This window comes from Heterocephalus glaber, unplaced genomic scaffold, assembly GCF_053883595.1.
Source record: "Heterocephalus glaber isolate CG9 unplaced genomic scaffold, H.glaber_assembly_v1.0 deba00001140, whole genome shotgun sequence".
In the NCBI taxonomy this organism is placed as follows: domain Eukaryota; kingdom Metazoa; phylum Chordata; class Mammalia; order Rodentia; family Bathyergidae; genus Heterocephalus; species Heterocephalus glaber.
In genome coordinates this window covers 2,373,768-2,394,846 of record NW_028258200.1, presented here as the reverse complement: position 1 = coordinate 2,394,846, position 21,079 = coordinate 2,373,768, and the positions used below count along the sequence as shown (strand labels likewise).

Below are 21,079 nucleotides of genomic sequence, written 5' to 3'. Positions count from 1 at the left end.
TATTCACATAGCACAACACGTCAGGATGCATATTGTGAATGTTGAGGCTAACCAAGATATACATTGTGAAGTTTGAGGCTAACCGGATACATTTTCAAGGTTAACAGACAGGACATAACAGAATGTACATTGTGAATACTAAAGCTAACAGGATATACATGTATTTTTTGTGGTGGCTTACATTGTGATTATATAAAGTACCAGTAATTATGAGGGGTTGTGGATCTGCCTGTTTCTGGGTAAATAGAAACAAAATAAGGGCCTGTGAGAATTCATAAGCCTTGAAGGCTTAAAAGTTTAAAACTTCTGCATTAGCATTATTAGAAATAAACCTAAACTGAACACCACAGAAATACCTAACCATGGTGAAAACTTAAATAAGATAGGGCATTCCCATAAGGTAGACCTCTTCATGGCTTCTGAAGAAAGAGTGGAGATAGGTAGATACCTCCAGGTTAAATGGGAAAATCGCCTTGCATAATTTAAGAGGAAAACATTTGTCCTTCCCATGTGTGGAGGTGAGGTAGGGTAGGGTGCACACATGCATGTCATTAAAAATGTCTACACCTCAGATTTACCAGTGGTTACCCTTAGAAGAGAGAGGAATTGAAGAGGGAGAATTGCTTCTCTTTATCAGGTACTGTCTTCGGATTTTGACAGTGATAATGCATTACTTTTGCAATGAAAGCATCATTTTGAGAAAAAAAAAATCTGGGTCCTAGTTCTAGGTTTACTGTTTACTAGCTACTAATGTCAAACCAGCGATTCTCAAAAAGGGGCAGTTTTGCTCCTCTACCTAACATTTGGCAATCTTTGGGGGACATTTCTACTTGTCACCTGGGGGCAGTGTGGGGTGAACAGAAGCCAGGGAACCTGCTGAACATCACACAATGTATAAGATAGCCCCCCACAGCAAATATCCATCCCAAAATGTCACCAGTGTAAAGTTGAGAAATCCTGTATTAAGACTCCAGGGCTGTACCATGTTCAGATATGCAGGTTGGGCACTATGCAAGAATCTGGGGCCCTATTTTTGTGGGGTGTACCCTGCATGACCACAGAATTATAATTATGATATAACAAAGGTAAAGAAACACACAAATTTGTTTCCCAGGAAAGCAAACACCATGTTTTCTGCTTCATCCCTAGGGACAGGTTGGCTCCATAAGCAGCCAGTCAGCATCTATTGAATAATGAGTTAACTGATTAGATATTACATGTTAGGCTCTGGTGTACCTGAGTGTAGCAGATGCTAAAGATTTAAGAACTTTTGGAAGACACTAAACATAGCAGATGTTGTCCGTTGATTACAGAATCATTTTTTATAAGAAAATTATAATTCTTTATGGAAAAATTCCAGTAGAGGATATTACCAAGTGTTTCTAGAATTGGTTTTTAAAATCCTTAGTGTTAAGGTTTACACCTAAATGACCCCCAAGAGGCTCACGCTCATAGGCAGGGTCTTGGGGGCTTAAAAGCTGACCTGCTGTTAGGAGGTGGGGTCTGGTGGGAGAGAGGAGCCCCTTGGGGGCTTGGCCCAGAAGGCTTCTGTCCCTCCCCCTCCTCCCTTCTGTCTCTGCCTGAGTAGTTTCCCAGGCCCCTCTGCCATGCCTTATATAGATGAGAGGCTGTGGCACGTGGAGGTTAACAGCTAAATTAGTGGGGCCATTAATTAGTGTTCCTTTAACAGTCATTTGTGGAATAAGAGTGACTCAGTGCTGGCATATAGAGACACACTTTCAGTTAATTCTTGTAACCATATGAAGGAGGTGTTGTTTTGTTCCTGTTTCACAGATGAAAAAACATGCAAAGAAGTTAGATGACTTGCCCTTATGTCATGGAGTAAGTGTTGAGAGGCTAGATGGAACCCAACCTATACATCTGCAAATCCTGTGGGTTTTTATTTTGAAATGGGATCTTGCTGTGTTGCCCAAGCTGGCCTTGAACACTTCTGCCTTAGTCACCTTATTAGCTGAGAACACAGGTGCATGCCACACTGCCTAATTTAACTTGTAAGTTCTTAACCAGTACGTTATAGTCATTCATTCATTCTCTTCCTCTCCTTCCCTTTCCCCTCTCCTCTTCCTCCTTTTTTCTTCCTCTTCTGCTTCCTCCTCCTCCTCTTCTCTTTCTCTCTCTCCTTTTCACTCTATCTCTATTTGGGATTAAACCCAGGGCATTTATACTGGCCTACCTTCCCTTAAATTTTGAGACAAGGTCTTTCAGTCACTAAGCTGCCCAAGCTGGGCTTGAACTTATGATTCTTCTGCCCCAGGCTCCTAGAGAGCTGGGATTGCAGGCATGTGCCACCACACCCAGATACATTGTCTCTGTTTATTCAAATTTGAATAGGACAAAGTCCTAATTTCAGAAGCTGAATCTAGTGGTTTATAATCCTTAAAAGAAAATTTCTGTAGCTCTTAGGACAGTTGCTTTAGAACTAGTGATAAGACTGAATCCTTCAAGGTAAATGAGAATTGGCACCTGGTACTGACTCATTTATGTATTCATTGGATAAACTGAGCACCTGCTGGGTGCTGCCGTGTTGCTAGGTTGCCAGGGATAAAATAATGAACAAACAATACCTGCTGCCTTTAGTTTACATCTTAGGGAGATGTGCTTTACTCAGATACACTCAAGAGTGTGTACTTGCATGCCAGATGCAGATCACTGGCCTGTACAGAGAAAGGCAGCAGAGACTTCAGGGTAGCAAAGAGATCCTGTGGAAGGAAGTGGTTCCTTGGCTGAGGTCTGAAGATGGTGCAGGTTAGTCAGGTAAAGAGGGAGGGGAGCAGTGCACACTGAAGGGCACGTGTGGGTGAGAAGCTGTCATCAGTGTGGCTGGGGCAGAGGTAGGGGGACAGCCACTCTGGGAGAGGCTGAAGGGCACTGGCTGGGCGAGCCAGGGCTGTGAGGATTTGGTCTGTCCTAGGTGGTGCAGAGCTGCAATGCCCTAGGCAGCAGGTGGCATCACCACTGTGTGTGGGGAGGGCTGCTGGTCTGCGCAGAGCTGACTCTTGGTGCTGCCAAGGCGTCTCCCAGAGACTGGGCACGGGAGACCTGCTCCGTCCTGGAGAGAGGTGCAGGGAGCTGTGCACGGATGGGGCATGGGTGGCGAGACGCAGATGGACAGAGATCTGGGAGGTAAACTCAACAGTGCCCCAGTGTGGGGGACGTAGGAGGGAGGCAGTGCTGTTGAGTTTTCAGATGATGGAACTACTCATTGTGACGGGGAACATTGGCAGGAGACCATTTTGAGGAAGATCTTGAATTTTTGCAGTACTAGGGATCGAGCCCAGGGGTCTTTAACACTGAGCTATACAATGGCTCTTTTTATTTTTTTAAATTTGAGGCAGGGCCTCACTAAATTCCCCGTGCTGTTCTCATAATCCTCCTGCTTCAGCCTCGTGAGTATCTGGAATTATAGGCATGTGCCAACATGCCTGGCTGAATTTGGTTTTGTACATGTTGGGTTTATGGTGCTTTTAAGGTGTCTTTATTTCACATAGGTTAGAAAATTTTGGCATCTGGAGGTTAAAAGGCAATTAGTTGTGCCAAGTATGCAAATTAAGGCTTTCAGCTTTACAGTTCTGTTTTCTTTCCTTTGTACATCTAAATGGTTCCAGCGCCTGCCTCAAAAGCGCAAGGTCCCTAGTTTGATCCCTGGTACCAAAAAAAAAAAAAGAATCAAGGTACCTTTTCTTTTAAATAAATGTTTCACTAAATCACTTGAGTGTGAATGTTTTAAAGTAGTAAGTGGATATTCACGCTCTTGAGTGAAAAGAGAAGTCTGTGTTGGAGACAAAAAGTCCATAAAAATAGTTTTTTTTCCTTAAACTTATTCAAGCTGTAGTACCCTCGAGGGTGACCTTCTGTGGTTCTCTGTTATATCAATAAATAAATAGCTAGAGCAGAACTTTGGGTATCTTTGTTGCTGAATGCCGCAGACCAGCTGCAGTCGATGTGCAGTCGATGTAGGATAGGAAGGGGAGATGTCCTGGGCCGGCGATGAGAAAAGAACCTTCACAAGCAATGTTCAGGTTCCCTCTGAGAAATCTCAGGGTCTGATTTATTTTTATATCTTTAAGCAATATCTGGGAGGCATTGGGCGGAACATGTTTACATTTTAAGTTGCCTTAGCAATTTTCTATTGAAGTAAAGGTTATTTTTTGCTAAACAAAGTACAATTTCTCTAAGCTGTTTCATCATGAATACATATTTAAAAATTACAATTGTCCCCTTATTTACCCACACCTAAACAGAACAGAAAGTAACTTAATCAAAATCTTTATATCAGCGGGGGTACAAGCAAGATTTAATCAACTAAGTGTCAAACTTGTGGTCGCCAGCTGGCCCTTGAGAAACTGCACAATGGTTAATATAGTTTGCTATTAGCTCTCTATTTTTCTATACCTCTATTCATCTTAACTAAATGTCATTTGGGTTCATAGTCTATGAGCAGGAGATGTTTACAGCACTTTGAGAAATACTGAGTAACTTGCCTCCTTAATGCATTTACCTGTCTTAACTTTCTTTTTCCCATTTTCCACTCTTTCTTACATCTAAAGTCTGTCCTTTCAATCTCTTCATAAGACCCCTTTAGTAAAAAGAATGTCAGCAATAAGAGGGGGAGTCATAGTAGTGGGGGAAACAGAGGGGGTTTTAGGAGAGGTTTCTTTAGGAGTGGATGTGGCAATAGAACTAAGAGAAACTGGAATTTGGGACTTGTGAGCCAGATCGGATTTCAATATATCATTACCAATTTGCCTCATGGAGAGTTTGTTGTTAGTCACAAACACAGTGACTCCTGTGATCAGAGTAACAATTATAAACATTATGGCAAGAAAAAATAAAACATGAGGGTACGATGTGTTCCACCCTTTCTTTCCCCCAGCTGGAACTTTGTCACGCAGCAGTGGAGGTCGGTTGGGCTTTGCCAGCTGAATGCAATTTGACAAGCTTTCTGAAAAGTTTCTGAAAGTAATTGTTGGCTACTGATCCCTCCTGAGAGGATCTGACTATGCAGTTGGTGTTTCTGAAAGATGTCCCATGAATAAGTATCTCTGAGGGCTGTCAGGGTCTCCACTGGCATAGATTGTTTTTCACATTTTACCATCTTGAAGTGTTGGTAAAATTATAATTTTTTACAATTAATCACAGTTTTTTGAAGCCCCATTTTGTTTTCAAGGTTTGCACTCCTGAAAGAGCGTGATGGAAAATGAATAGATTTGTCTCAGCTAACCTGGTAATGATGTGGTCTACTTAGGCTTCACATGATTTGAGTCATTGTTGACCTTAGCTAACTTTGCTTGTTTTATAATTATTGCCTTGTAGTCCTTTTTTTTTTGGTACCGGGGATCGAACTCCGATCCTTTTATATTCCTTTTTTCTAAAAATGAATCCGTGATTCAAAAATAGTGATAATAAGTAGTGATGTACAGTACAATGCAGATTTTTCCATAAAAGTACTGTGTGCAGAGTGTAAATCTATATGTGGTGGGACAAAGGACTGTGCAAATGTGGCGATTTCCTAGGTACTGGCTCAAAAGGAAGTCCAAACCAATGACCGTGGAAGTCAGAGTTCACGCTCTCAGTAACTGACTGCCCATGACCCCAAGGCTGATTTTACTGTGAAACTTTCTCACTCAGTGGCACCCTGAAAGCACTGTGTTATTTACCAGACAAAGGACTATGGACTCACTGGTGAACTGGTTATTTTTTAGAATAAATATAAAATATTATTTGGCAGTACAAAATTGATGAATTTTTCTGCTAAAGGCAGAAAAGAGGCCAAGATAGAGACATTATTCAGAATAGAATGTATTACATGCAGCAAAAATTGTTTCAAGGCCCACAGTTGATAAGGTTGTAAAACCAGGCACAATTTATTCTGCTTGAAGAGAAAGTAGAAGAGGCTGTCAACACAGTTCTTTTACTAAATGGCAATGTTGGATGTCCCGTGATGTAAATAACACGTGAGTGAAAGACAGGTTACCTTCACCTGTGTGTTTGGGTGTTTTGCTCCGAAGTTAGACAAAACCGCTAAGGCACAGCACAGGTCACCTTCTGGTTGAGCATGGTGCTTGGAGGGAGGTGTGCCTGACAGCATTTGACTTTTATCAGTAACCTCTCTGCTACTGGAGCAGAGGTTTCAACATGGTTAACATTGTCTTGGCATCGCTGTAGAGACTGGAGAAAGCAAGCTGGGACCAAGTCATACAGGACATCAGCCTGTAAGCGCCCGGGACGATGTGCTGTACCAGGACGTGGCTTGGAGCTGGAAGGCCTAGTCAGCAGCTGTCATTCAGAGAACACTTGGCAGGGACAGCAGGATTCCTAATCTTGGAGCACTGTTAGCAGTAGTAAAAAAAAGTGTTAAGAAAATCAAGGTATAGGCACAAAATTTGTCTTAAATTCAGCTCCTCATAGGATGAAATAGTGCTGCGTGCATGACCCTGCTTTTCTACGCTAATATTTCCTGACTCAAGGGAATAAGTACACACATAAGTTCTGTTTTGTTTATTTTTTTGAGACAGGGTGTTGCTATGTAGTTCAGGCTGGCCTTGATCTCACTGTGTAACCTAGGCTGGTTTCAAACTTGAGGGGATCCTCCTGCCTCAGTCTCCTGAGTGCTGGATTACAGGTGTGTACCACCATGGCTGGCAATACGTGAATACTTAAATGCATGAGATTTGAGAGGAACATTTCTTTATGATGCTTATAGGGCAAATATTCCTTAACAACCTAGCTATTTAACGGCTGTTTGGACTTCTGACCAAGGCACACTGTTCGGACTTAGGACCCAGCACTCAGACTTATGACCCATCATTCATATATATATATATATCTATATATATATATCTATATATCTATATATAGATATATATATATCTTGCTTAAAGGTCTTGTTGGAATTAGGTTCCCGACAGCGACAGTCATCTGAGTCATGACACGATGTAAAATCTGCAAAGAACTTTATTTTATTTTCCGGCCGGGACCAAATCCCCTGGAAGGAGACTGGCCCTGGACTGAACTTTTGGTCCGTTTTTTTTTATAGACAACCCCTCCCCTCTCCTCCCCCATCCCTAGCCCTGCAGTAAGCATATCTACAGAAGTGAGAAAGAATGAGTGGTTAGCATATCTGGGTCACCAGGGGTATGTTGTAAAACCAGCCCTCATAAAATGCAAACACCCATTCTGTTACCTACAATGGAGATTAGCACGTCTGGTGTACTGAGACATCACACAGGGGTACAAACATGAGATAAGACTCTCTCAGAGGACAGTTTGTCACCAGAACTGGGGCAGTTCAGACAAAATGGAGTCCCTTAAGCTAACTTAGGTCTCTCAGTCTCAATGTCTTTTTTTGTACAATATTCCTTGTTTATATAGTACTATAATTTTTGCTGATTCGACTCTATAGTACTGTCTTACTTTTCTCATCACTGAGACAAAATACCTGACACCCAAAGTTAAAGGAGGAAAGGTTTATTTGGCTCACAATTTGTAGAGTTGTGGGTTTTTTTGGTACCAGGGATCAAACTCGGGTCATTGTGCTTGCGAGGCAGGCGGCAGAACCACTGAGCTAAATCCCCGGCCCTGTAGAGTTTTTAATCCATAGTTGGCTTGGTCCAAGGCAGGTTGGCATGGCAGAGAGGAGAAACAGTTTATGGCAAAACAGGGCAAGCAAAAGGGCCGGGGGTTTAGCTCAGTGGTTCCACCGCATGCCTCACAAGCGCAAGGATTGGAGTTCGATCCCCAGTACCAAAAAAACAAAAACAAAACAAAAGGCAGCAAAAGCAGCAAGCAGCAAGAGACCAACAACAACCCTGTTTCTGTCCCTTATGTTGCATTCAGGCTACCTGCTCTAAGGGCAGGTAGCAGACACACCCATGCTTGAGCACGCTTAATCCTACCCAGAACTATGGCAAACCAATCAGTGGACTAATTTAATAACCACGCACCCTTGATTCCAGCATCACATCCTTAATCCCTGCATCACATACTGTAATTCTACCCATCTCTGAAAAGCCCACCTATGACCGCATGAGGTTTTGGGGGGACATCTAGACACAAGCGATAACAAGTACAGTACTGTAGTTTTATGTTCTGTTATACATTACAGTACTGCATGGTAGAAGTCATGCAAATAAAAGCAAAGTGATGACGATGAAGTTGGAGCTTCCTTTGACCATTTCTGTGTTCTGAATATTGTAATATACATACCATGTATAATTCCTCTTTTAGTGACCAATGCAGCTAGTGACCTAGTCTCGTGAACATAATTTGGTCATTAAATGAGGAATATCTGTACCATCAAATCATCTTTTCTGATTTCAAATATCCTCCAGCAACATGGCTCACTGATAGCTCTGTCTTGAATGGCCGGCACTGATCACTTAGGGGAAGAAACAGGATGATGTCAGTTTGAGGCTATCAGTGTGACAGGACAGCAATTCAGGTGTGTCCTTTGCCTCTGGTATTCTCAGCACCTGCTCAGGCAGGTGACTTGCTCCAGGGAAAGGATGTGCTTTGATAGCAGGAAGTGATGGGGAGTTCATTTCTGCCTTTTGTTTCAGAGGCCTAGACTGCCTCAGGGAACAGAAGTAAGCCAGCATGGACCTTATCATGTAAAGGTGGAAGCATTTCCCAGATAGGAGAAAAATGATTCCTCCTTAGGACCCTATGTTCTCTAAGACTCTATTAAAAAAATCCCAGTAAGTACTTAAGCTGAGGCATGTCTCTGTTACCTAGAATTGCTTTTGCTATTCTGGGTCTCCCATTTGACCCAGCTATTCCCCTGCTGGATATGTTCCCCAGAGAATTAAAAGAATCGTACCACAGTGATATATGTGCACCCATGTTCATAGCAGCACAGTTTGTAATAGCTAAAACTTGGAAGCAGCCCAATTGCCAATCAACTGGAGACTGGATAAAGAAAATGTGTTTAAAAAAAAAAAAAATGGAGTACTACTCAGCCATAAAAAATGAGAAATTAGAGACATTTATAGCTAAGTGGATGCACATTGAGGCGATACTCTTAAGTGAAATAAATAGTACACACATGTGTAAATACCAAATAGTTTCTCTGGTGTGAGAAATTGAAAGTGTAAATAAGGACTAAATGTATAATAGGTAATGTGAAATAGGAAGAAAAGGGGCAAAGGGGAGGGGGAAGTGGGAGGGGTAGGGGAAAGGAAAGAAGGGGATAGAATTCATATGAGAAAATGAAAAAATGGAAACACAGTCTTTGTAAATAGGAAGGGATGGAGAGGTTGAAGGGAGGGCAGGAGAATAGGGAAAAATAAAAACCAAGAGAGATTATGTAAAGGTGCAAATTTCCAATGATGTCATTATATTGTATACCTAAAATGTACCGATAAAATAATATTAAAAAAAAAAAAAAGAAGCTGAAGCAGGAGGATCACTTTGAGTTTGAGGCCAGCCTGGGCTACATAGTGAGTTCAGGGCCAGGCTGACCTGCGTAGCAAGACCCTGTCTCCCCGCCCCCGCCCCCCGCCCCCTCAAAGAATCAGACTTAAGTCCAGCCTCTCAGGAGGGAGGCTATCAATCATCAGGGAGCCAGAGAGTAGGAAGTCAAATGGTAGGCAGGGAGTGGCCTTCTTGATGTCATCACAGGCAGAGATGGAGTCTCGCTAGGCCTGCAAGCTCCTCCCTGTGGGTCTTCATGCTGTGCAGGTCTCATGTCATGGTCGGCCTCTGTGACTCTGACAGTGCTCCTACAGTCAAGGTCATGCTAGGCGGGTTTAGTGACTGCCCTTGCCCTTGTCATTGGGAAATGCCCTAGTATGTTTGTAGAGCAGGGCAGACTGTTCCCCTAAGGGGGTTCATCCTAATGGCCTTGTCCTTCTGGTCCCTGGGATCCCGAGCTGGCTGGCCACATGGTCTCTGAAGGTTGAGCTGACTCCCCAGCCTGCAGTCTCCTTGCTGTTTCAACTTCATGGTCTTAAGAGTGGTCTGCTTTTTAACTCCCAGTTTCTAGCTGTGTTTGTTCATTCTGTAAGACAGGACTGACAGGTGTCTCACCTGGACTGGGCGAGAAAGGCAGGAGGAGGGAGCTGGGAGGGACTAGTCAGCAGGTCCAGAGCTAGGAGGCTGGGTGTGAGGGGATGCCTGCTGGAAACAAAGGTGCAGTCTGAGGCACGCCCAGCAGCCTCCTCAGGGCTCTGTCGGAGGTGCTGTCGTTCTGCCATTTGAGAACTCTGAGTTAGATTTCCTTAGTGAGTAGAAATGAAAAAACAAATGCTTAGAAGGGTCAAATCCTTAGGTAAAAATAGCATTCACTTTCATTTTAATAGTTAGACAATTTCAACAATTGATCTAAAATCAGTGACCTGCCTGTGTGATGGGCATCCTGAGATGAGGAAGGCTGAGGAAATTGTGGGTGATCTGCTGAGCATGGCCACTTGGGAATTATTATTATTACTGTTATTTGTGGTTCTGAGGATGGAGCCTGGGGCCTCAAGCTTGCTAGTAATACTGTACTACCGAGTCAGACCCTGGCCCCTCCCTCTAAACTTCTAAGTTTTTACTTGATGCCATTTATTACAAACTCCTTTTATGGTTTTTGAAATTTCAGGTGCCCTTTATGTAGGTGAGGATTTCAATTGAAGTTTTTTTCTTTTTAAATTAAAAATTTTTTGACTGTTGTATAAAACCATATAAAACTTACCACTTTAACCACTTTTAAGTGTACAGTTCAGTATTGTTCAGGAAATTCACATTGTGCGACAAATCACAACTTTTTCATCTTGTAAAGCTGGTGCCCTGTGTCCATTAAGCAAAAATCCCTTTCCCTTCCCATCCCCTCCCACCTTTCGGATCCACCCCGTTTTGTCCGCCTACCCACCACTGGATGACAGATGACGTGGAGCTGCCCTCCTCACTTTTTGGCTGTTACAGCTGCATGGTGGTGCTGTGAACATTCATGTACAGGTTTGTGTGTGAACCTCTATTTTCTCTGGAGCTGTTGGGTCTGTGGGAACTCCGTTTAACCTTTCAAGGATTCTCAGACTGGGCTCCATGGCGATTGAGCCGTTTTATCTTCCACCCTCCCTAACATTTGCCTATTACCTTTTGTTCTCCTAGTAGTTGTGCAGTGGTGTCTTGGTGTGATTTGGGTTTTCTTGATAACAGTGTTGAGCATTTTTCATTTACTTATTGGCTGTTTGGTGAAATGTCTATTCAGATCTCTTGCCCATTTTAAAATTGGTTTTGATCACTGACTTATTGGTTGTAATAGTTCTTTATTATTATTAGTGATTTTTTTTTTTTTTTTGGTACCAGGGATTGAACTCAGAACCTTGCGCTTACGAGCAAGGCAGGCGGTGGAACCACTGAGCTAAATCCCCAGCCCTATTAGTGATTGTTTACTCAACACACAAGTCCCTTATCAGCTATATGACTGCCAAATATTTTATCCAGGTTTCCTTTAAAAAAATTTTTTTTTTGAGATAAGGTATCACTGTGCTGTTCAGGCTAGACTTCAGTTTGTATCCTTCTGCCTCATTTTCCCAAGTAGCTGGGATTATAAGCATGTGCCACCATGACCAGCCAGTTTCCTCTTTTTAAATAAAGTATTTTTAAGTCAAAGAAGAGAAGGAAAACTAAAATGTATTAAGTAAAGACAGTTCAGAATTAAACTTAGCTATAGTAATGCCAAAATACAGAAGTGATTCTTGCCTTCCAGTAGTACACTGATTTCTTGGCAGTTCAAGACTTAGGTAATATCGGTAGAAAAAACATAAAATAGGCCAGGGCAGTGATGCATTCCTGTAATCCCAGCTACTCAGAAGGCTGAGGTAGGAGGATCACATGTTCAAGGCCAGACTGGATAACTTGGTGAGACCTTGTCTGAAAATAAAGTAATAAAAAGAGTTGAGAATATAGCTCAGTGTTCCTGGATTCAATCTCCAAAAAAACAAAATAAAACCACACACACACACACACACACACACACACACACACACACAAAATAGTACATAATGTGTTACATTGTATATAATCTTGGTCAAATGTAGTGTGAAAAATAAATGTTATAGGACTCCAAGGAGCCTAGATTGAAAGTCACTGATTTAGAGTGTTTGTCTATTTATTATTACTACTATTATTGGTACTGGGGATTGAACTCGGGACCTTGCACTTGCGAGGCAGGTGGTAGAACCACTGAGCTAAATCCCCAGCCCTATTTATTATTTTTGATTAAAATTTTTTATTAGCACATGTTTGCAGTAAGTAATGAATTACATTCCTCGTGGGGAGTTAGTACATGTACATAACAGATCTTCATTCTTTTTACATTTCCCTCCTCCCTCCCCTTCCCTCTATCTGGTGGTCCCCTCCTATTTGCAAGAGAGATCTTTTGGGTTTTTTTAAAGTTTTATTTTTTATTTGTGCCTTTTTATGAGGTACACTATGGTAATTCAATACATGTATACAGCGTGTGATGATCATCAGGATAGTAAGCACCACCATCCTGTTAGCCAATTGTCATGTTTGTATTTCAGGGATTCGTGCTCTTCTGGTCCTTTTGAGTACAGCATAGGATGTCTCAGCTGATGGATTCCTTCCTGTACTGAAGAGGAGCTGGAATTGCTGCCTCTCCAGTGTTCTGGTCCCCCCCCCCCCCCCGCCCCGCCCCGTCTCTACTGACCGTTATTCCATTTTGTTCTTCTACAATAAAGTGTTTTGAGAATGAAGAGCAAACGTTAACTATTAAAAACAATTTTTGACAGTATTTTCCGGTTTGATCCAGTTAAGCATGTAGCTCATATGTGCTACTGTGCGTTCTGCCTGTCTTTCCCGCAGGACTGAAGGTAGAGGTGTTGTCTTTTGTTATCAGTGCCTTCCCAGTACCCATCTCACACTGGGCACAAGTCCAGTGAAAATTTGCAGAATGAGCAGCAGTCAGCATGGGACCGGGCTCTCAGGGTTGTGGCACAAGATGGACAGTGTCAGGGTGACCTGGCAGGAGGCTGTCGGGAGCCGTAGAGCCTGGCAGAGCTCAGCCGTGAAGGAGCTTCCAAGGGCTGGTCTTCCTGACTGAATCTTGAGCAGCATAAACAGAACCTGTAAACCAAATAGGAAAGCCTGACCACTGAGTGGCATTTGAGGGCGCCATCAAGACTGTGTGCTAAGCACTGAGACTCTTGTACCTTGTTTTATAAAGTGTGCTAAGAAAATGGTATTTCTAGCATTGAGTGGATTACCAGGATGTTTGTCAAGCAGTGTCTTGAAAGTTCTCAGGTGGAAGGTTGGGACTGAAGTATCGTTTTATTTGTACTCCATCAATTTCTCTTTCAATAGCAGTTCAAGCTAGACCCCCCCCCCCCATAGCAAAAAGGTCCATAGATGCTATGGAAAGACATTTTATTTATTTTTATCTTTTAAACTACCTTAAATTTTTGACATTTCAAAAATGAAAAAAATCCTTAACATTGGATTAAAACAGGAAAAATAGTTCAGTAATGCTATTTTAACTTGAAGCTCTAACATCAACTGCTTTTAAACATTAACAATGTCTCTCCAGTGTATAGTAAGTACTCTAATGTAATCTAACAGCAGTGCTGTGGGCTCCCTCATAAGGAGACCTTGTGAGAGGCAGGACTCCAACCCTGTCGTATTTATGGATTAGATCTTACACTGCTCAGGGAAGCAGGATATAAATCCTAGAGGTTGCTCTATCAGAAGAAATGGGTGGTGGAAGAGAATCAAGGAACCGGTTTCCTCCAGCTAGAGTCATCTTTAATGGCTTTGTACATAAAGGATGGTTTATTGTAATAAAAAGATTTTGTGAAAGTGCTAGTTTCAGTCAGATCATATCTTTAAAATTGTAGAAGGATCGTTATTAGCTACTGTGATCCCTGTGTGTACGTGATGATAAACATGCAACACATTCAAGTAAATGTTTTTCTTCATAAAATTACTAGATTTCAGTAAATGTCATGCTTGATTTCACTCCTTCCTTTTTTCTTCTTTTCCTTTCTCCCCTCACACCCCGCCTTTTATTCTTTCCTTTTCTTCCAATACTGGCAGGTATGCTCTACCTCTGAGCAACATGCCTGATTCTTTTTTATATTTTATTTTGAGGTAGAGTCTTTCTAAGCTGCACAGGCAGGCCTTAAACTTCCCATCCTCCTGCCTTAGCCTCTTGAGAGCCTAGATTACAGGTGTGAGCCACTGTGCCCAGCCATGCAGTTCTGGTCCAGATGACACTGAAAATGCATTCTTTCAGAGGCCTAATGAAGCATAAATGCAGCTGTGATCCACAGGTCTAGCCAGTCTTTGACCGTGGTATCTACAACTTCTAGATATTTTGTTCATGAAGACTTGGGGTCTAAAGTACACAAATGTGCAGCAAACAAAGGTATGACAAATCTAAATGCTTCAGTTAATATTCTTATGTAAAATTATGCCAAGGAGGGCCAGGGATTTAGCTCAGTGGTGCCACTGCCTGCCTCACAAGTACAAGGTCCCAAGTTCAATCCCCAGTACCAAAAAAATAAATAAATAAAATAAAATAAAATAAAATTATGCCAATGAAGCATGTTTATTTTATATATGTAGTTGACAAGTGGCTTTGCTTCAGTCTGTTTTCTAAGTTTATGCCAAGCAATCTCCTCAGCTCTGGCAAGTGAAAAGCTTTTCTTACTTGGATCTTTCCTTATTGTTTTTGTAGTGCTAGGGATCGAACTCAGGGGCTCATGCTTGGTAGGCAGACTCTACCACTGAGCTGCATCCCCAGTTACTTAAGGAACACAGTCTGTTTCCATAGCGAGTGATATGATTTAACTGAGAACTAATTGTATCTGAGCCAAGGTGCCTCTTATTTGACCACATGGGTTTGTATTAATATTTCATTTCATAAGCCACATTAATATGGCCTAAATTTTGGTTGGGTTGTTAATGATTTTTTTTTTTCAATAGGTTTGGTGAGAGAGAAGCAAGTACACTGACTTCTAAAAATTTGTTATACAGGATTATCTGAATCATTCTTTGTTGCAAAACATGAAGACATCTTGTTTAAGGATTTATTTCAAGACTACGAAAGATGGGTTCGTCCTGTGGAGCACCTGAATGACAAAATAAAAATCAAGTTTGGACTTGCGATATCTCAGTTAGTGGATGTGGTAGGTGTTCATATTGTGATCAACTCCATTTCACACCAAATGAGCCAGTCCGTTGTGTGCCCAGCACTGTCTCGGGGTGGTGAGACACAGTCCTTGGCTCAAGGGACTCAGCAGGGAGAGAGAGTGACCTTGTCATAAGCGTGGTAATACCCTGTGTTAATACATCATTGTCTAGGACAGCTCTGGTTAGCTCACCTTGTAATGAAAATAGATTTAACAAATTTGAAGGTGTTAGGATGTTTTGTAATGAGGTTTCTCCTTAGATGTGCTAAACATATTATCAAAGAGTTTTAAGAGAAACAGTTCAATAGAGTTGTAGTTCTTGGGACTGAGAGTATCTCAGCAAGTCACAGTCTCAGTATTACCCTTAACACATTTCAGAGATTTTTTTTTTCCAATCCTGGAGATTGAGCCCAGGGCCTTGCATATGTGAGACAGTGTCCCATGTGACATTCACCAGGGAGAATATGTTCCCTTGAAAACTCATTCTTATTGTCAAGGGTCCTTCCATTTTAAACTAAAAAAATCACACTGCTTTTTAAAATAGTTTTTTCTTGTTCTGATCATGTGAACTAGTAATTGTCTTCCTGCTAGTTCCACAGTAGTCAATAAGTATCTAGTCACCATATATATTTTTTAAAATAACGTAAGTATGCCTTTTATTTTCTGATTAGAGAAAGAGTGTGTGGTTTTTGTGAGACTGAAAAAAGTGCAATAAAATAAAAATTGACATCATTCTGCCATCTAGAGATGATTAATGTTAACAGTTTGTATTTCTTGGCATATTTTTTTTGTTTGTGACAAAATTGGAATGTTTTAGATGTAATTTTGACTGCTAGCTGCTTTTTTCCTTTCTCTAATGGCTACAGGAAATTCTTTTTGTAATTGATGCATTCTCTGTTATTGGGAGAAGATTGTTTTCTTACTGTAAATGACAGTGGTGATGTTGTTACACAACTGTTCAAAGTTCTTCTTTCCCTAAGAAAGGCTTAGTAAAGGGCTGGGGTAGAGCCCTTGCCTAACATGTGTGAGGTCCTGGGTTCAATTTTCACTGCTGGGAAAAAGCAGGTAGTGAATCAAAGGGTGTGTGTTATTTTATTTTATTTTCATTTACTATTTTTTTTTTACTAGTACGTATTTGCAGTACATCATTATGTACTGCATTGCTTTCATTGTGGGGAGTTAGTCCATATACATAACACATCTTAATTTTTTTTCATCCCTTCCCCACCTCTCCTTCAGTGTATGTTTTGTTTTGAGACAGGGTCTCACTATATAGTTCAGGCTGGCCTTGAACTCACTATGTAGCCCAGGCTGGCCTCAAACTTGCAGTGATCCTCCTGCCTCCACCTCCCAAGTACTAGGATTACAAAAGTGTATGCCACCATGCTAGGCAATGTATGTGTTAAAAATCTGTGATACATGTTACCTAATTGCTTCTGGAAAGATCAATAGAGAATACAGGGATGGTGTACTTGGTTAGCCCTATGCTAGGTGATATGGGGAAAATTTAAGAATAAGGAAGTGGAAAGGAAGATAAAATGGGGTTGCTCTCAGAGGTCCTTCTTTTGTATGAGGTTGTTGTCCCAAGTAGAGTCATGCAGAGGACTGTATACTAAGTCGGAGTGCCCTCTGTGAGGGGCTGAGACTCCTGGTCTCCATAGCTGGGATTGTCAAGGAAGGCCGGAGAGGGGAGGTGGTACCTGAGCTGGCTTTGCAGGCAGCTTAGGAATTGACATGACAGAGAGAAAAATACTTTTAGTAGGAAGGAACAGTATAATCATGGGTGTAAGTGATCCTGTGGAGCTTTCTAAGTCCAGAGGTCAGTGTTGGAAGCCCTGCTCCTCAGGAATGCGCTGATTGAATGGCTGAGCAAGTGACGAGTGTCCCTTGCCTGCCATTAGCCCTTTACTGCTGCTGTGTATGCTGCTTGGTGAGCTCCTCTGGCCCGAGCCAAGTGTTTTTCAAGGCCAGCTTCATTTGTCAGGTGCTTTGGGATGTCTGCTCAGATGCTCTGAGACGGCCCATCCGCTGTTCAGTCTCTTGCACTTGAGTACAGTGCCCGTCATGCTGCCTGGCATTCATGGGCCCTGGCATGGCGTCTGCTGAGTGAGGTGCCATTGTTTCTGGGTCCCTTCTGGAGCTCAGCACAATGAATGCACATGGTCAGCACTGAAGGAGTGTGGTCTGAGGGCATCAAGCATGGTAAAAGCAGTTCTCTGAGAAGATCAGCAGGGTGGTCATAACCCCGCTGGGAAGCTTGGGAGGAAGTTAGAAGACCATGCAAAGGAAGGAGCAGGACTTGGCCTCTGAGTGTGGAAGGAGGCCTCAGATCTGGGAACCTGGGTGATTAGAGTGGAAAAGCAGCAGAGATCTGAAAGACAAAATCATTGTGGGATCAGAGCAGAGCTGATGGTGAGATTGGTTGCAACTTGAGGTGTTCATTCCAAAGAAACATTCACCAGCTCGGGGAAGTCAAAATGGACCCTCAGAAAAAAAAAAAAAAAAAGATGGACCCTCAGGTGAGAGATGAGGCCAAGGACGTCTGCTGGGAAGTCCTGGCCAGGGATGAAGGTGGGAAACCTTGATGAGCTTTTCAAGCTCATGAGGAAGAGTAGGAGCCAATCCCAGAAGAGCTCAGAAGGCAGTAGAGGAAAGTCGGCCCCTCCGAGGAGTGGGCAAGGCTGTTTCTTGAGAGCAGAGCTCAGGAAATGTAAAGGCAGTGACTTCGAGAGGGGCAAGCTGGAGCCAGCGAGCCAGAGGGAAAACAGGACATTGACCTGCTTCTAGGTGGCCTCCTACTCCTTTCTGTCACCGTACCTCTCCTTGCCGCTTGGTGGCTCTCTCTGAACTCTCACAGGTCCCTCATTTCCTTTGTGTTCTGCTCTTTTTTTTAATCTCCATGTTGGTTTTTATTTGATTTTATTTATTTGTTTATTTATTTTTTAATTTTTTTTTTTGGTATCGGGAATCGAACTCCGGTCCTTGTGCGTGCGCAGCAGGTGGTGAAACCACTGTAAATCCCTGGCCCTGTTTTTATTTTATTTTTATGATCAGGTTAAAAACTTATTACCCCTAAAGGCTACCTGTGTATTTTAGCACTCTCCATTTGTGGTTTTCTCCTGGTGTTACCCTCGGCTGTTCTCCCTCGTTTCATTTCTGTTGCCTCCACTGTGTTAAGCACATTATAGATGTTGGGATGGGCTGACTGCCACATCTTGGGGCCCAGTTGCAAATTTGTGGAGTATGTATCTATGTTACTGTCGCAAACACTGTTGTTGTTGTTGTTTTTAAATAATATATTTGTTTTATTTTTGGTTTTTGGAGACAGAGTTGTTACAGTTGAGCGGCCCAAAATCATCTGCAAACACTAAGTTTTGATTGAGTCCTAACCTACAGAGCAAAATTTATGTGTTTCCACATTTTTCTAGAGAAAGGACTGGTAATTGTCATTAGATTCTCAGATGGTTCCCTTCCATACAGTATCATAGATAAAGTGTTTACCAGAACTTGTCTAATAGTAAATGCCTCTGTTTAGCACTTTTGCCAAATAGCCATGATCTGTTACAGGAGTCAGCAGTTTTTCCAGGAGGTTTATGTCTTTGGGGTGGGCAGTAGAGCTGCTGGGGTAGGGTAGTCTTAGGAGATTCTAGTGGTAGGGTCACTTCTGCATGAATTGCTGGTGTGGCTTAAGGCAAGGGGGCCTTACTGGGCTGGTTTCTGTATCTACAGAAGGAAGGGGCCACAGTAGATAAAATCCCCAGGTCCTTCTTAATCAGGGAGAATTGCTCTTGGGAGCTGCAGCATAGGAGGGATGAGTGTGTTGTATTTTCTAGGGATCACCCTTCCCATCTAGGGACATCTCAGAGCTGCTGTTGTCCCCAGGGATGTCTACCTGGTCATTCCTCTGTTACTAAAACAGTCACCTGAGCTATGTGCATCCCATCCTCTTTCCCACTTGCCCCAGGCTTCTGTGGGTCTCTCTTAGCATCACCTCCTCTATAGATCATGGATTCATGGTTGGTGTTTTAATGAGCTTTGGCTGGTTCAGTTGGCTCCTGAAATTTCAGTAAAGTGACAGGAATGTCACTTTAATTAGGCCTTGAAAATTCTGGAAAGGCATTACAAAGATTCAACAGCAGGAAGGAACAAGTGACAAGTTATTCTAGAGATCCCAAGTTTTCTAGAAAAATAAGATTTAAAAGCTTTGTGAAGTTGGTATTCAAGGCTGCACAGACCTTGGTATTGGTATTCTCTCTACACAGACCCACAGGAAGTCAGATCCCTCTGTCCTGTGGGCGAGTCCCTTGGGGACAGAATGCTGTGCTCACTGACTCTGAGATGCACGCTCATCTGCATCAGCACCTTGCAGTCCGTTAGCAGCCACACTTTTTCCTATCAGAGCTGAGCACACGAAATAATGCTGTGCTTGTATCTCAGGTTCAAGGAAATGAGGGTAAAACCTAGAAACCCCAATAGTGTGTATGCTTTAGGGCCATTTGTCTGAAATACAGAGCATGTGGAAAGGAGTAATGTGAAACTAGGCTGGAAAAAAGATGCTAGTTATCTGGAGAACAAGATTGGAGAGCAGAATGTCAGTTTTAAGGGGTAGGCATGTTTGTATAAAAATGTAGAAATTCTTATTGAAAGAATTGTTTCTGTAACTGAAATAATTTTATTTAAATTTTTATTTTATAGGATGAGAAAAATCAGTTAATGACAACAAATGTCTGGCTGAAGCAGGTGGGTGTGCCATTGAAGTGACCCTCGGGCTGGCACCACCTTGATTACCGGGGTGCAGCACAAAGGGCATCGCTGTGCAGTCTCTGTGGCTGGGCAGGAGGCAGAAAGATGAGAGTACATGGAGTTCTTGTATTCATTTAGTTGTTTATTTGTTTGTGGATGAGGGATTGAACCCAGGGCCTTTGCCCTGAGCTACATCCCCACCTCTTTTTAAAATTTGAGTCAGGGACTCACTAAGTTGCTGAATTGCCCAGGCTGGGCTCATTCTTGCAGTGTTCCTGCCTCAGCCTCTCAGAGTGCTGGGGTTACAGACTTGTGCCACCAGACCCAGCTTCAGGTAGTTGTTTTTTTTGCGGGGGGGTACCAGGGATCGAACTCGTAGGTAGTATTTTTTTTGAGTGGCTGTTATGTGCCAAGGATTGTGCTGAGCCCTAGGAAAAACCAGTGAACAAAACAGACAGAAATCCCTGTCCTCAAGGAACTTCATTCTGTGAGGGAGAGAGTTACCAAGTAAGTTGCATAGCACCTTGGGCTCTGGCGAGCTCAGAGATGGATGAGTTGAGAGAGGGCAGGGAGTGGAGGCTATACTTACACACAGGGTGGTGGGGAAAGATGTCCCTTAGAAGGCACAGGTTGTAGGAGAATGTGGAAGAGAGGTAGCCAGCTCTGTGGGTGCTGGGAGAAGCAATCCAGGCAGAGGAGCCAGCAAGCACCAAGGCCCTGAGCTTGGGGGCAACTAGGCTGCGTGTTGGGAAGCAACAAGGCAACAGCGTGGTGAGGTGAGTGCTCTGGGGCCAAGGCTGAGTATCCTGGGGAAGGATGGAGATGGAGCCAGACAGGAATAGGAGGCCCATGGAGTCAAGACTCACAGGCCCGGAGTGGATGTTGGCTTTTACTCAAAGATGGGAATAAGGAGAATGTAATTGATTGTTTTTATGGACAGGGTTCCTTTTATATAGAAGTCTCAGGTTTTCTGGGCTACCATGATAAACATCGTCCGTAGCTGTTGATGCTTGCCCTTGTTCTTTCCTTGTCACACCTAATTCTCATAGTTGCATCCAGCTCCCTATCTCCAGACTCTTAAAGGATGGTGTGCTTTTCTTGGAGTGCAGCTCTAAACTTGATCACAGTGTTGTCACCACAGGGAGGCCAGATAAGGTGTTTATGTGCATGTGTCAGCCAAGTCC

The 21,079-nt window shown here is 42.7% G+C and overlaps 1 protein-coding gene across 2 annotated transcripts in view; it reads left to right on the top strand.

Moving 5' to 3' along the window:
* Positions 1-21,079, top strand: part of Chrna5 (cholinergic receptor nicotinic alpha 5 subunit) — a 31,476-nt gene that overhangs the window by 4,527 nt on the left and 5,870 nt on the right. For both annotated transcript variants that reach the window (XM_013068247.3, XM_021250075.2), the window contains exons 2-3: positions 14,998-15,149; positions 19,848-19,892. In XM_013068247.3, coding sequence (XP_012923701.1) covers positions 14,998-15,149; positions 19,848-19,892 — 197 coding nt within the window. The remainder of the gene's footprint in view (positions 1-14,997; positions 15,150-19,847; positions 19,893-21,079) is intronic.